Source organism: Aspergillus aculeatus, assembly GCF_001890905.1.
Source record: "Aspergillus aculeatus ATCC 16872 unplaced genomic scaffold ASPACscaffold_7, whole genome shotgun sequence".
Taxonomy (NCBI): domain Eukaryota; kingdom Fungi; phylum Ascomycota; class Eurotiomycetes; order Eurotiales; family Aspergillaceae; genus Aspergillus; species Aspergillus aculeatus.
The window spans coordinates 1,739,782-1,756,022 of NW_017962982.1; the positions used below are offsets into that span (position 1 = coordinate 1,739,782).

At 36.7% G+C, this 16,241-nt stretch overlaps 5 protein-coding genes across 5 annotated transcripts; 3 read left to right on the top strand and 2 right to left on the bottom strand.

Moving 5' to 3' along the window:
• Nucleotides 1-868: 868 nt before the first annotated feature.
• On the top strand, nucleotides 869-4,678 carry set1 (histone methyltransferase SET1; the record flags this gene model as incomplete). The annotated part of the gene is made up of 5 exons (XM_020199543.1): nucleotides 869-1,061; nucleotides 1,203-2,649; nucleotides 2,689-3,335; nucleotides 3,582-4,517; nucleotides 4,575-4,678. The coding sequence occupies 5 exons, from the start codon at nucleotides 869-871 to the stop codon at nucleotides 4,676-4,678; spliced, it is 3,327 nt and encodes a 1,108-aa protein (XP_020056930.1).
• A 458-nt stretch (nucleotides 4,679-5,136) lies between these two features.
• ASPACDRAFT_27761 (RNA methylation protein TRM112) lies at nucleotides 5,137-5,615 on the bottom strand (the record flags this gene model as incomplete). The annotated part of the gene is made up of 2 exons (XM_020199516.1): nucleotides 5,137-5,367; nucleotides 5,430-5,615. 2 exons carry the CDS (start codon nucleotides 5,613-5,615, stop codon nucleotides 5,137-5,139), a joined length of 417 nt encoding a protein of 138 aa, XP_020056931.1.
• A 102-nt stretch (nucleotides 5,616-5,717) lies between these two features.
• On the bottom strand, nucleotides 5,718-7,373 carry ASPACDRAFT_119130 (small ubiquitin-related modifier domain-containing protein). Its single transcript, XM_020196217.1, has one exon. It carries the CDS (start codon nucleotides 7,198-7,200, stop codon nucleotides 6,046-6,048), a length of 1,155 nt encoding a protein of 384 aa, XP_020056932.1. The 5' UTR covers nucleotides 7,201-7,373; the 3' UTR covers nucleotides 5,718-6,045.
• An 81-nt stretch (nucleotides 7,374-7,454) lies between these two features.
• ASPACDRAFT_119132 (U4/U6-U5 snRNP complex subunit LSM6) lies at nucleotides 7,455-8,461 on the top strand. Its single transcript, XM_020196218.1, has 3 exons — nucleotides 7,455-7,650; nucleotides 7,794-7,907; nucleotides 7,974-8,461. Exons 1-3 carry the CDS (start codon nucleotides 7,545-7,547, stop codon nucleotides 7,994-7,996), a joined length of 243 nt encoding a protein of 80 aa, XP_020056933.1. The 5' UTR covers nucleotides 7,455-7,544; the 3' UTR covers nucleotides 7,997-8,461.
• A 25-nt stretch (nucleotides 8,462-8,486) lies between these two features.
• Nucleotides 8,487-10,297, top strand: ASPACDRAFT_119134 (S-methyl-5-thioribose-1-phosphate isomerase). The gene is made up of 2 exons (XM_020196219.1): nucleotides 8,487-9,255; nucleotides 9,308-10,297. Exons 1-2 carry the CDS (start codon nucleotides 8,729-8,731, stop codon nucleotides 9,921-9,923), a joined length of 1,143 nt encoding a protein of 380 aa, XP_020056934.1. The 5' UTR covers nucleotides 8,487-8,728; the 3' UTR covers nucleotides 9,924-10,297.
• Nucleotides 10,298-16,241: the final 5,944 nt, after the last annotated feature.

Sequence of the window (16,241 nt, forward strand, 5' to 3'; positions counted from 1 at the left end):
GTCTCAGAATATTGACTGTATATGATTTAATCTCCAAGAATAATAGACGAAAAAAAAATATTCTAAACAACACTCGTGCATAATTCTTACGATTTTCAGCAGGTAATTCTCCCCTACCTATCGAGGAGGAGGAAATCTCCGCTCGAGTGCAGCGTGCCCTGCCATTTATCGAAGCCCGCGGTAGGTATAAGCTCTTGCACTATGAAGTACCTTATAAATGCAGACGATGTGTGCGACCGCTTGTTGGAAATATTGATACTCATACATGGCAGATGGATTGTCATAGAAAAAGGATATTGGGAAGAGTCGCGCGCCGATCTTATGACAGGATGATCATGAAGCGAGGCGATAAAGGGAGAGAAATTGCGGCGATTGATACTATGGAAGTTACTTATTCCTATGTAACTTGTAGTTACTGTACTTGCGTACCTTTCTCCATAACAAACGGAGTAACTTACTTACACCCCGCCGCTTCTGTGGTCAATCTTACCCGGCGCGTTGCCAAGGTCGTCGCGTCGGTATGGGTACAGTACATCATTTTATCTGTGACCGAGTAAAATATCCTACCTACCTTCTTTCAGGCCATTCAGCGTGCCCACCCGCTTTTTTTCTCTCTCTCGACCATTATTGCATTCCATACGGAATTGTTTGGGCCATCTCTCACCTCCAGCGCCCAAGTCATTTTCCATCTCATCATACATAGCCTGTCCGCTCTTCCCAAGGTTTGCGAATTTAACTCCTCTCGTTACCGCCTTTGATTCCAGGAGAGTTTCCTGGCAATACATGCCCATTAGACACGGGACCAATATCAAGGATGCGGCTTGGTACTCACATTTATATTGATTCTGGCTGGTAGCCATTTCTCATCATGTCGCGCACTTCAGCAGGGTTTGCAGACTTCTTTCCCACCGCTCCGTCAGTTCTACAGCAGAAACGCAAAGTCACCAAGGACAAGACCCACAACAAGGTTCATTCAAATGAAGATACCGACCACGAAAGACTCGCTTGTTCGACAGAGGCTCAGAATGTCTCTGATTCGGGTCTGAGCACGGCAAGCGCAGGTTCAGGGAATGATCTACCTAGAGAAACGAAACCTGCATTTTCCGACACGGCCGCAGATGGATCCTCAAGTGCGACAAGCAAGAGTCTTACCACGCCTCACGCTTCCGCAGTACCTCCCGGCGCAACAAGTGGCAGCGAAGGACGCCTGGATACGCTTACGCCGCTTACAAATGCAGAGCCCTCACCCACCCAGAAGGCCAGCACTAGTCGAGTCAGAGAAACGACAACAGCTGGTGTTCTTTCTAGAAATCCTAGGACCGTTGAACAAAAGCCAGCCATCGCCTTGCTACAAACTCCGCCGACACCGGAGTCACAGGGGCGCCCGACCGGAACCTTGAGAGGCTGGAAAATAGCCTTAGACCCCGAGAACGAAAAGCGGACATCAAAAGACAAACGCAAAAAAGCGCGCTATGTGGAGATTATGTCCCATGGACAGGATGATAGACCGCCGGATCCTCGATTGGTTATAGTAAATTATGCACGTGGTGCCGGCTGCAAGCAGAAAACAAAATTCCGTCCAGCCCCATACACTTTGCGACAATGGGTGTACGATGCTTCTACAACAATCGGGCCTGGGCCCCCGGTCCAGATAGTGGTCACTGGGTTTGACCCTTTGACCCCAATCGCCCCAATTAATGCTCTATTCTCCAGCTTCGGAGACATCGCAGAGATTAATAACCGTACTGATCCAATCACCGGCAGGTTTCTCGGGATTTGCTCCGTCAAGTATAAAGATAGTGTCTCATTCCGCGGAGGCGGCCCACTACTCGCAATGAATGCCGCAAGACGAGCGTACTGCGAGTGCAAGAAGGAACAGCGTATCGGAACCCGGAGAATTCGAGTCGAATTGGACCGGGACGGGGTTGTCTCGGAGAAGATAGTGTCAAGAGCGATTGACTCCCAGAGGATGGGATACAAGAACTGTCTTTCTGTTGCAGAAGATACAAAGGCTGGCCCCTCCGTCAATCACAATGAGCCCCCACCGACAGCGCCAAAAGGCCCATCGGGAAGGTCCTTGACACGGGTGATGGCCGTGATCCCTGAAGGACCAAGGGCTAGCTTCTTCAAGTCAGTTGTGCCGTCCTTGGTCGAGGAAATTCCCATTTTGAGTCAGATCAAGCGAGACCCATATATCTTCATTGCGCATTGCTATGTTCCGGTCCTTAGTACAACGGTTCCTCACCTGAAAAAAAGGTTGAAAGTATTCGATTGGAAAGATATTCGATGTGATAAGACAGGGTATTACATCATTTTCGAGAATTCCAGGCGAGGCGAAGAAGAAACAGAACGTTGCTACAAGATGTGCCACATGAAACCGTTGTTTACCTACATCATGAATATGGAGAGTCAACCTTATGGAAACCCAGGCTATGAGCGCAGCCCCAGTCCACAACGATTGCAGGCGGAGCAGCGAGAACGAGCCAGGTTGGACAGAATCAAGAGAGAGGCTGAACTGGACATCGAGGAAGAGAAAAACCAAAGAGCAAACGATTTGGATCCCTGCAAGGAAGTGGTAGCCATCATAATTCGGGACCTGAAAGACAAATTGCTCGAAGACGTGAAATCTCGGATTGCTGCACCAACTTTGTATGACTACCTCGACCCAGATCGACATGCAGCAAAAAGAAGACAACTGGGTATTCGTGATCCGGCAGGGGCAAAGAGACCTCTGTTTCAGATTGGCATAAATAGCCCAGCTGGGACACCAGGTTCACGTTCGGACCTGTCCACAGCCCGCCACCCTTTCGGTCCCTCAAATCTGAGTATCCTTGCGCTTCCACGTATAAGGAAAGCTCACCGCCTCAACCACACAGACGCTGCTTTCTTGGACGAGAGGCGTAAACAACCTTTGCGGAGGAAAGAGGTTCGACCTCTGTATCACCGTCTACAACAATTACACCACGTGGATGATTCAGATGACGAGCAGAGGACGCCTTTCACAAGGGACACCGATGATCCGGACAGTCGTGCCCCAAGCCGGTTGAGCTCAGAGTGTTCGGATTCAGAGGATGTTGATGAATCTGCTCCGGAGGCCTATGGTGCATCTGCCGAGCAAAAATTCGGCAATGACGAACATCTGTACAGTTCACCTCGAAAAGAAAATGTCGATATCTTGGTTGAATCGGTCACTGATGCCTCGCACGATGCTTCGTACCCTGAACAGCACAAACTCTTTCCGGCATCTCGCAAGCGAAAAAGAGAAAACGACAAGGTCATCGCGCGAAAGAGAAAGAAAGAAGATGATGACCTCTTTGAAGTCGATCAAGCCGCAGGTCTCAGTGAGGGACGATTGCACATGGAATCATCCATCGACTTGGAGGTCATTGAGAAGCATATTGCAGATAAGAATTCCCCTCTCGCTAGTGACAAAGATTCACATAGTGGGCACATTAGTGAAATCTCGAAGCGGGCAGTCGATTCTGCGAAGCTTTTGCGGTCTCGACTGGCTGTTGAGGCTGTCACTCAGGATGATGATCATGGTTGTGCCTTCACTCCCATTGCTTTAAATGACAACGAAGTCCTGAAAGAAGTGTCAAAGACTGAAATAGGATGGAAGGTTTCCAATGACGAGCCCCGCCCAACGGTCGAGGATGACGAAGCTATTGTGCTAGATCTCGATGGGTGGCAGAGTCTGATCAAGGATGGGGAGGACTTGCGTTTCCTCCGTGATGTGCTGGAAGGACTACCAGTATCAAACGTTGGAAGTCTCACTGCTTGGGCATGGAGACAAAAAGAAATCAAAGCCCTGAATCGCCCTGGAGAAGTAGGACCTGTGCGCGAAGCGACCAGTATCCTTGGCTACTATGTCTCAAACATCACGGGAGCTGCAAGAACCGAGGGGAGGAAGAGGATTCTGGAGTCGGAAAAGTCCAAATATTTACCGCACCGCATCAAGGTCCAACGGGCCCGCGAAGAGCGAGAGGCAAAAGCGAAAAATGACCCTCACAGTGTTGCTGTCGAAGCCGCGAGAATTGCCGCAGCCAAGACGATGTCTAAATCCACATCCAGATCAACAAGAGTCAATAATCGCCGACTCATCGCAGATATCAACGCACAAAAACAAGCCCTCCCAACTCAAAGCGGTGACGGTGATGTTCTTCGTTTTAATCAGCTGAAAAAGCGAAAGAAACCTGTTCGTTTCGCTCGATCTGCAATCCATAATTGGGGACTTTATGCAGAAGAGAACATTTCGGCTAATGATATGATCATCGAGTACGTGGGTGAGAAGGTCCGCCAACAAGTTGCTGACATGAGAGAGAGACGATATTTGAAGAGTGGCATCGGCAGCAGTTATTTATTCCGTATCGACGAGAACACAGTCATCGACGCGACAAAACGAGGAGGCATTGCGAGATTTATCAACCACAGCTGTACACCCAATTGTACTGCGAAGATCATCAAAGTGGATGGAAGTAAAAGGATTGTCATATATGCCCTGAGGGACATTGAAAGAGGTACGCTTTGCATCATCATTCCCTAATTTATTTGACATGCTGACACTTTGATTAAAGATGAAGAGCTTACATATGACTACAAGTTTGAAAGGGAGTGGGACAGCGATGACAGGATCCCTTGTCTTTGCGGTTCCAGTGGTTGCAAAGGTTTTCTCAACTAAGAGTAGGCTCGATCGAAGCTTAAAACCCGGTATGCGAGCTATTCTCACAGTTGCACTTTGTGGTCAACTCCATAGCCAAGCTGCCGTATAGTGGCTTTTTCATATAGACAACAAAGTAGCTTTAATATGATGGGGTCGAACAATCTGATACATTGCTAAGGCCGAGAGCTCTTATCGAAAATGTAGTGCCGTGTCCATTATGATGGCGTCTATGCTGACATGTAGTTAACGCCTTGTTCAATCCTATCAGCTGTCAAGCAAATGCCATCCCTGACAGCATATGTTAACAACCATAATCTATGCATGGTTATTGAAGAAAGGGCTAGGGCGGGTTTTTCTTCGGCGAAGCAGCAAGGAAAGTGCTCAGTCAAATACGGACGGGGTATCAACAACAGTCTGATCATAGCACCAGCGCATGAAGATTCATGAAAGAAGAATTACACTATAGCGGAAAGCTGTCAGCATAGACCCGATTTCCACGATGGATTTTTTGTCTTACCCAGATGGCTGGGCAGAAGGAAATTAGCAATTCCTTCCTTGATCACATACTCATGACCGCAGTTGCCACAGCATAGTCTCCCTTCCACAACATGCGTCTCTAATAGGAGTCTGTGAAGATCTCTCATTGTCTGCTCATCATTGAGTGCATCGCCTTCAGGCTTCGAATCAGGGATCTTAGGGAAGCCCAGCTAAGTCAATTGAATGAGTGGCCTGAATAACCTTTTCTTGTGAATAGTACCTGCACACTTACCTCATTGGCCATTACGCGTAGAGCTTCCCAATCAATTCGTGGAATAATATTGTGTATGAATTCCGGCTGAAAGTCGACCTCTTGCAGTTCGAGTTCAGCATCCTTGAAATGCAGTGGATAGGACGACGCGGCTGCTTTGCAGCCTTTGACAGCACAAGTCAGAAAATTAGCAGTGAGTAACTTCATTGCTGTTGAGGATGGTTGATCGACTCCTCGATACAAATGTATAGCTGGGATTGTCTTGCAGTGGCTTAGCTGTTGGTTGGGTGAGCGAAAAAAACGGAACGGGCTGTTTTCAGGTTACGTCATCAGTTTCCTGTGTAATAGGTTACACTGTGTTCCATATACTGTACATGTGGGTGAAATTTGCTTCTTCCTTGTGATTTCAACCTTGTTCCTCAACAGTATACATGAATTGCTGGACCATCTCTCGCCCTAAACTTTACCTGAGTAGACTTGATGAAATACAGGAGAAGAGAATCCTCCCACCTAGATTTGACTATGTTTTCCTCCAATCTCTCTGAACTTGAGTATGTTCATCACGTGCTATACTATATGCCGTTACAAGGAATGTGCAAACGTCACAAGAGTATTAGGTGTTTGGTCACCGAAATTGTCACTTGACTATTACATCCAGGAGATCATCATTTGCAAGATCATAATCTTCAAGAGCACATCCAAGGTCTAAGCGTTCACCATCAAATACAAGGTAAACCTCATGCTCCAGTGAAATCTGTCTTGCATCACGGAATCGGCGAATCAGCTGCGAGACCTGCATCTGAAGACTCACCCTCAATCTAAGATCATCTAGCCCCGGGGCCTTCAAAACGATGTTTTTCAAAGATCGCCCGCCGGTGTCCATGTCTGCACCTGGCGCTGGATTGGCGGAAGACAATGACCGACCGTTGTCAAGATCAAGAGGATTATCAGTAGCGGCTTCCATGTGAATTTGCAGGTCAGAGCTGTCACTTCGTAAAAAATCACAGGTAACAGGCCCATGCGCATGGCGACCCTTGGGTCCAATTCCCAGACTGCGACATGTGGTGACATCGAAAAGGCGTTTCCCTTTCCAAGTCAGGAAGATAGAAGACTCGAGTCCCTTCGGTAGGTCTTGACGATTTAACCATGCGAGGCGCACATCTTTCAGTGGCTGATGGATTTTTCGGCGAACTATGAGCGGCTTGGTGTTACTGATTTTCGAGGTGATGAGGATCTGGACTATCGTATCTTCGGACGATGTAAGCTTCTTGCTGGGTGTCAAGTGGGGTTTAGTAGGGCTCAGCCTATTCGAGGGTTGGGAGTTATCAAGGCAACTTCTCTTGCCTCCACTAGGGTTCTTTACAGCCGATGTGCCAGAAGTAACAATCTCATCCCGAGATCTTGACGCCAACCCAGGTATCAGGTGGTCAATACCACTGGGATCTGTAACTCCTTGTCCGTGCGGTAAAGCATCTGGAGCTTGGCGGCCGAGCTGACCTTCGCTTCCAGGTACAGATCTGCAATTGGAAGCGTTGCCATCGGATGGCAGTTGATGACTGAGAGATTCGTCAGAGGGTTTGCAGGTCCCCAGTGGTAATGTGTCACCACCATGATTCTCAATGGGAGTACGTCGCCGTTTGGTTTCATTTTCTTGAATTTGGTTGGCACGTCGCGCATGCTGATTCGTAGAAATTATATCATTGTACACCTGACCAGCATGTTGATAAAACTTGAGGTCCTGAGTTTCCTCTCCCCTACTTGCCCAAGATGGCTTATTGAAGAAGGATCGCATCGAAAGGGCTCTGAATTGACAACCGTAAATTTTAGACTTGTGATGAATGCAGAGTCTGGGTGACTGCGCAAAGACCTCGGAATTGAAGTAGACACGATGGCCTTTAGAAGAGAAGCGGTGATATCCTAGGGGTGAGTTTTCATCTTTCTATTGTGGTAGGTGGTGGATTACAATCCGCCGTTTGATTAGGAAGCACGTGCCTTAACTTGGAGACTAGTGCTGGCTCCCGGGGCTAGATAGTTCCCTGACAAATCGAGAACAACTTCCGCCAGCGGGGCCGACTCTCAGACTTCAAAGTTGCTGAATCTAGGATCACCAACTTATCCAAACTCAATTCTGTCAAGATGGAGAATGGTGCACCTTCTGAAGGGAAAGATCCCTCGGCTTTCCTTGGCGAAATAATCGGTGCTCCAGTGACGATTAAATTAAACTCCGGTGTTGTTTATAAAGGTACCTTCCCGAGCTACTTTGTTCGACTACCTACTCATATCCCAACTGGAATCCCAGCTTGCGAGGATGGGTGTGGCAAAGATGAACAACTTACAGGAATTCTTAAACTTTGAACCATTACAAGCTGACATATAACCTCCTAGGTGAACTGCAGTCTGTAGATGGCTACATGAACATAGCTTTGGAGAAATCTGAAGAGTTTGTCAATGGCCGATTAACACGAAGCTATGGTGATGCTTTCATCCGCGGCAATAATGGTTCGTTTGAATCATATCCATGAGCCAGTGGTGTTATACATGCTTATCCTGATCCACATGGAGTAGTGCTGTACATATCCGCAGATTGACGAATTAAACCGTTAATATCACCTCGGTCCTCCGAAGGAGATTTGCGGGGCCTTTACCAATTCAACAAACTTTGATGGACCATCGCCTTACTCGACCCTTGCGGTAGAGGGAACCATGAAGGAAAGCATTGCCGTGGCAATGAATTGAATTATGGAGAATTGGGTTCGAGCTTGAAGGCCAGTGCAAGTTCTGTGCGGACTGGGTAAATCTCATACCTCTCCTTGATACAGTGCCCTATGGAGATTAGCAAATCAAGTTCAGAGACTTAGGCCAGAGACAAAACATGATCAACTGGCACGGTCTCTGGTGCACATCTTTATCTCATAGAAAGCGTCACTAGAAATAGGTGGAGACGTGGTAGGAGCTAAGTTACTTATTCTTCTACACAGGACTATAACATGTAAACAACTTCTATAGAAAGAAAATTGAGCCTTGAAGGGTGTTGTGCTGCCAGGTGATAGTCCTACCTGAGTAGGTAGTAAGTAGTATGACCCAGTGTGCTCGGCTCAGAGGCTTGAAATTCCGCTTGCCACATTCTCCCCACAAATCAGACCGCCTGTACCTAGCAACGCCTCCAAACAAATGAGAAGGATTTCCCCACCGGTTAAATATCAGAGCAATACAGTCCAGCCAACAACTCTGTCTTTTCTCTGTCTCCATTGGTAGCGTTTCTAGCACTTCGAAATTACGGGACGGTCCATTGATCCTTTTCTGAGGTGGATATCGCAAACATGACTTTGCAAGCCATCAAATATCGAGGCGGTGTCCTCGCAATACTCGACCAATTGCAACTTCCCTACGTGGAACAATATATTGATATCAAGACGAGTGAACAAGCTTGGCATGCTATCAAGACTATGCAAGTCCGTGGTGCGCCGGCTATCGCTATAGTAGCAGCACTCGCCCTTGCGTCTGAGCTTCACCTACTGATTTCGAATGAGGGGCTGTCTTCAGATGCAGACGAAGTTCGTGTTTTCATTATAGAGAAGCTGCAATACCTGGTGAGCAGCAGGCCCACGGCTGTCAACCTAGGTGATGCTGCGCGAAAGCTCGAGCTCGTGGTGTCTCAGAGTGCTAGCCAGGCTGGGGCGACAGGTCACGGGGTCGCCGCCTCCTTTATAAAAGCCTCGGAGGCGATGTTGGTAAAGGATGTTCAAGACAACAAGCAGATTGGGGAAAATGGCGCTAGATGGATCATGTTGAATGCGGTGGTTCCTGGGCAGTCAGAGGCCACTGTTTTGACTCATTGCAATACAGGGTGAGTCTACCATCGAGGAGAATCGGGATTTGAATTTCTAACATTCATCCAGGTCTCTAGCGACATCCGGTTACGGAACGGCCCTGGGAGTCATCCGCAGCTTGGCATCAATGAATAGTCTACGGCATGCGTACTGCACTGAAACAAGACCTTACAACCAAGGTTCTCGGCTCACGGCATTCGAACTAGTCCATGATTGTATTCCCTCCACGCTGATAACAGACTCTATGTCCGCCGCACTACTTGCAAATTCCAAGGCTGGTGTGAATGCGATCGTCGTCGGTGCGGATAGAGTCGCAGCCAATGGTGATACTGCCAACAAAATAGGGACGTATGGACTTGCTGTCCTGGCAAGATATCACGGTGTGAAGTTCCTTGTTGCCGCGCCACTCACCACTATCGATTTGTCGACCAAATCTGGAAACGACATTGTGATAGAAGAACGGCCAGCCGATGAGGTTACTAAAATCAAGGGGCCCTGTGAAGGCGATACATCCAAGGGCGGAAATCTGGAGACTGTGCGTATAGCTGCAGAGGGAATCAACGTTTGGAACCCAGCATTTGATATCACACCAGCTACACTGATTGATGGAATTATAACAGAGAAAGGGGTCATGGAAAAGACAGCGGACGGTCAATTTCATTTGGAGGGTTTGTTTGAGGATTGATTGCCAACTGCCGGCTGCGGATGCGTCTCCATCTGGCTAAGGTCAGTGTTGCTGGAGGACCCGGCCTTGCCACTATCGCATTGGCGAAAAAGTTCGTCAATTCTAGTTTCGAGTTTACTCAGGTGCTTCTCTAGGGCCAGCGCTGCTTCCTCGCCTCTGGTTGAATAACGATCAGTTGTGTGTCCGCAGAACTGCGTGATGTGTACGATGCTCGCACTTAGCTATTTCTTTGAAAGCCTATTAGTGTCATTAGCAGCTGAGGTTGTCTGGGGGATCTCGACTTGATGCCCACTGGGGAATGTGACGAAAGTCTTACAAACTTACCATGGTGAATTCACTGGAGATATTCTGATCTTCCAGGGAAGGCATCTCGGAAATCTGTATGTGGGATTATAGAAATTTTAAAAAATCGTGGGGAGGTGATAAGTGTGCCAGGATTATGCTTAGTGCAGTCAATGGGAAGGTGATTACACAGTATTCCAAACCCCGCCTCTGTCTCAATAGTTTATCTAATAGGATTCTGCCGCCTGTGTCAGATTTGTTCAATTATGCTCATATTCTGCTGTTCATTTGATGTCCGCCTGTCTGACCGTCATTTATGGTAGCAGCAGAACTTCTGCAATGATTCTTCTAAGTTTATAGTTTATTTTTTATAGGTGTTTATTACATTGATTACTCTTATTAATGTTCTGGAACTGGAACTGAAAGTAAAAACTAAGCCTATGAAGGGAGTTAATCATAGGAAAAAAACAAGACAGAATGTTAAAAAGCCAAAGAACACTAACAGCAGGAAATATAGTAAATGTGTCATTCAGATGTATAAGAGAGAAACAATAGACTTTATCAAAGATATTAGCTGTTCAGCTAGTATTACCTGCAGTTCTAATTCAGTCTCTGAATCAGCTCTGACTGCAGATTTATTCATACTATTCAATATGATATCAGACTGGTAGATCAACTGGTCTTCCAAGCCCTAGTCATAGTAGGTTGTACTATTGTGACTCAAAGCTTGAAATAAGATCTATTATTTCGAACCGAACTATTTAGATTAGGTTGTCAAGGTGCGGACAGGTGGAACAGATATAGGAAGGACTGTTGGCCGCAACACTGAGTGGGTGTTCTGCCACTATCGACCGCTTCGTAAAATGCCGCGCCCTACCGCCTCCAGCGGGGTTTCTGTGTATCGTACATGTGTCACAGGGCGAGCTGCTGGAGTGGTAGGTATAGGATTTTAGATTGGCAAGTCTTAATAATAGTTTTTTTTATTTTAACTATTTCAATCAGACTATTCTTAGATTTGTAAACAAAACATAGCTTAAAAACTATAATAATATTAAAATTAAGAATTGAATAAAAAATTAAATAAATTACAATTATATACAAAGCAGTTGGAACTGTGACTATATTAAAATAATAGAATATATAAATTATTTTAGATTTTGTTCATAATAAATATTTTGAAGCTAAGCTTAGAAGAATATAAATTGAAATTTATCAAAATAATAAGCTACTTTGACTATTAAATCTAAATACTTAATTTATTATATTATATAAATTAATAATAAATAATATAATTTTTTATAATTCTATGCAATATCAAAATGTAAATACTCTCCTTTAATCTATTAACACTTATATATAATAGAAATAATTGATATTATTTTAATAAAAAAATTTTATTAGCAGAAATTACCATACTAATCTAAAATATAAAATATATTTCTATATTTAATATTAAAATTAATATATTACTAGCTGTTATTCTAAGTTCTGTTACTAGTAGTTATTACTTTTTCTACTGTCAGCAACTGCTTATCTTTTATCTTTCAGAAGATCTTTATATATATATTATATTAAGAAGAATTCTGAATACCTTCACTTCCACTTTAATAAAACCTTACTTTTCACTCAAACTTTATATGGGATTCCATACAAAATTTAAGTAAGGGGTAGAGTGAAAGTAAAAGTAAAGTAAAAGATAGATGAAATCAATTTCTTAAATAAGTAACTAATTAAACTGATTGAATTAAACTGAAACTGAACTAAAACTACTTATTTAATTAATTAAAAGAATAATAGGAATTGACCTTTTATTTATAGCTGAATAGTCATATTAATTTTCCGAGGCTTTCCGCGGCCATATAAAAAACATATAAAAATAAATAAATAAATAAATTCCTATTAAATAGAAATAATAAATTAAATAAAAGAAGATTGTTCTAGACTGTTTTTCTATTAAAAAATTACCAGAATTCAGAAATTCATTCTGCGAATTAATTAATTTAAAACAGTAAACTAAAAAGTTTAAAATAATAAACTGGTAACTTTAAAACTATTAACTAGCTATATAATTAATATACCCCCGCAGTTTAAATAAAATTTAAAAAATTAATAAAATTAAAATAAATAAAATACTAAAATAAGAAAAAGATAACTAAAAGTAGTAATAATCTGATTCATATTGATAAATTAATAAAAAACTATATTAAACTATTTAATAAATTTAATATACTTCTAATTTTAAAATTATTTAATCGGCATATCTGCTTTTATTTTATTAATTAAAATTTATTAAATATTAATAGATTTATTAAAGATTTTCTGTCCGAACCAGTAATTAATTATATTAATATATTTTAAACTAATTTAAAAAGAAAAAATAAGATTAATTAAAATTTCTACTGTTTAATAATTATTATATAATATAAAGAAATAATAGCTAGAGTTAAATTCTATTTATTTAAAAATTATTTTTATTAAAGAAACTATTTAGCTGTAGTAGTTAGAATTAATAATTCAGCTTTAATAATTTAAAAAATTATATAATATTATTTTTTATTTAATTGATTAATAAATTTAAAATAAATAAATAATATATTCTATTAAGTTAATACAATCTGAATAATTAGTAAAACTAATATTATTAATTATATAGAAAATATAAAATTAAAATTAAATTTAATAATTAGATTCTTTATTTTTTTTAAATAGAAAATAAGATAATTTATAATTTTAAGATATTTAGAATTTAAATTAATTAGATATTCTAAAACTAATTAGTAAGATTTGGCTATATCGGATCTAATTCAACTATAAAATATAAAACTAATTCTACCTTGTATTAAAATTTATAAATTTAATTAGCTGTAGTTTAATAGAATGGATTTTAAACTAATTTTTTATATAAAAATAGAAATTTAGAACTTTTTCGAAGTTCTAAATTAAATTTATTAATAATTTTATTAATATAAATTAATTATTTAGTCTATAATTTCCGGTTTTAGTAATTATATAAGATTTAAATATTTAAAAATAAATAGACTTTACTAAGATTCTTTATTTTGAATAATATTATTAATTTTTATTTAAATTTATTAAATTTTTTCTGATTTGATCTATAAAACCTATAAACTATATTATTTATAAAAATTATTAAAATAATAAATTTATTAATAAATATATATTAATCTTTTTAAATAGATTTAAATCCTAGGATTATTAATCTTTATTTTATTAGAATATTTTATTAAAGAAATAATAAGTATTTTAATTTATATAAAGCTTTCTGTAATAGAAAGATTATTTATTTATTTTTTAACTTAAAGATTAAATTTATATAGATTTTTTTAATAGAACTATTAAAAAAAGTAGTAACAGTATTTAATTAATTAATTTTAAGATTAAATACAGTAATTAAAATTAAAAGATTTTTTATAAATCTTGCTGTAAGTATATTAATATATATTTTTAATTAATCAGATATTTATAGATTATTTTAAATATATATTTAAATCCTAAATCTGGTTAGATAATTAATTTTATTAAATTTATATAATTAGATCTATTTTAATAGTAATACTTCAGCTTTATTAATTATATTAATTAAATAAGCAGTTTATATTTTTAAGAGCTTTAATTAATTAATTTTAGTTTTAAAAATCTGAATAAACTGGCTATTATATATATAATTTCTTATTTTTTTAATTAGTAGATAAAAATAGAAACTGTTTTTAATTAATATAAAACATTTTATTCTTATTAATATAATTAATTATTATTTAAATTATTTGAAGAGTAAGTTTAATTCTTTCAAAAATCTTAATTAAATAATAATAATTAATTTTATTTCAGACTTCTAATTAGTTTATTAATATTTTGTATTAAATTATTAATAAAAACTATAGCCTAAGACGGTGAAGAAGACAGTAAATCTAATAGAATTAATAATATATTATTAAAAATAATATTATTTAGAATTAATTAATTAAATAATAGTTTTAATTAATTATTTAATTAATATAGTTCCGGTAAGGATATTTATTTTAATATTTTTATATCTGAAAGTTTTTATTTAAATTAGATTTTAATACAGATTCTTTAAAAATCAGAATTTTTAATTATTCTAATTAAAATAGAATCAACTAATTTAATTATTTATTAATATATTAATAGATTTTTTAATTTAATATATTATTAATAATTGAAATTCTTATTAAAAAATAATATCTCAGGCAGAAATTATTCTTTTGAAATTAGATATCTAGATTTTTTATTAGCTGCAACCCGGAGCGGGTATTTTGCCACCAGCGGCTGCTTCAAAAAACTGCTGCACTCTACCACCTCCAGCGAGATTTCTATATATTATATATATATATAGAATAAGAAATTAATTAAGCTTTTATAATTATATTATTTTTTTATTATTAATAGTTATTATTATTAATATATAATAGTATATTCTACCGACAATTCTTAGTTTATCTAAAAATCTGATATTAAAAAAATTATTAATAAAAATATTTTTAAATTAATTAATTTATTTAAAACTAATATTTTATTTAATACAACGTCTGCAGTACTACCGACCAGTTTTTTTCTAATTCTTTTAACTACTATTTTTTTATTTTTTATTTAATCTTTTTATTTATTATTTATTTATTTTTATCTTTTATTTATTTTAATTTATATTATTTTTATTATTTTCTAAATAATTGTATTAATTTATAGAAGTGGCGATTAAATACTAGTAATTTATTAAAATTATATATAGATTTTTATTATAATTAAACCTACTATAAATTATAAAATTATTTAAAATCTTATTAATTTTAATAATTTATTAAATATATAATAATCTGTATAATTATATATATATTTAAATATTAATATTTCTATATTATATATATATTAATATATTTAAAAAATATTATTTTAATTATATATTATTTAATATATTTTATAAAAATTAAATATAAATTTATTATTTCTATTTCAGCAGATGTATTAACAGCAGTAAAATTAATTATTAAAAATTTATTATTGAAAATATAAAAAAAAATTTATAATAATTAAAAAAACCGGCGAAGATAAATATAAATATTTTAGTAAATAAATTATAAAAGGATTATTTAAAATAATAATTTATAAATTTAAAACAACTGTTAGATTTTATATTTTTTATTATTTATTAATTTTAATATTAGTAATATTATTTAAAGAAGCCGAAGCCGATATAGTATTTTAATATAATATTTTTTTTTAATTTAATTATTACTTCTATTTTAGTTTAATTAATTTTTAAATTAATATTATTTATATTTAAGTCTATTTTAATAATATCAGTTATAATAATACTATTAAAATTAGATATATTAATAGTAATATTAAAATAATTTTTATAATTAATTTATTTTTATTTTTATTACAATAAATATTAGAATTTTTTATTAATAATAATATTTTTAAAAAAGTCGTTCGAACTACTATAAATACTGAATAAAATTAAAAATATCGATTTTTTATATTATTTTTTATTAATTTATTTTTTTAATTTATTTATAAATATATTAATATCTTATACTATTATTAAAAATTATTTCTATTATACTAATTATTTCCGAACATTGAATATATTAATATAAAATTATTTAAATTTAAAATAATTATAAAAATAATTTAATATAAATTAAAGTAGTAAATCGAAATATTTTAATATAAATAATAATAATTATATTATATACTAACTAAAATACTTAAATAATAGATAAAGTAATAATAAATATTTAAAAGCAGAATTTATACAGATATTAATTTAAATAATAATAATTATATTTAAAATATTCGAAATAAAATATTAAAAAAATAAATATTATAATAAATAATTAGTAGTTTCTTCTGCAATTCTTTCTGTAATTTTTTTAAAGAGCTTTTAAAAAATAATAATAATATAAATTCTAATTTATTTAATGGTCTGTCTCTGCGATATTAAAATAAAATAAATAATAAATAATATTTAATAATAAATATTAAATATAAAGT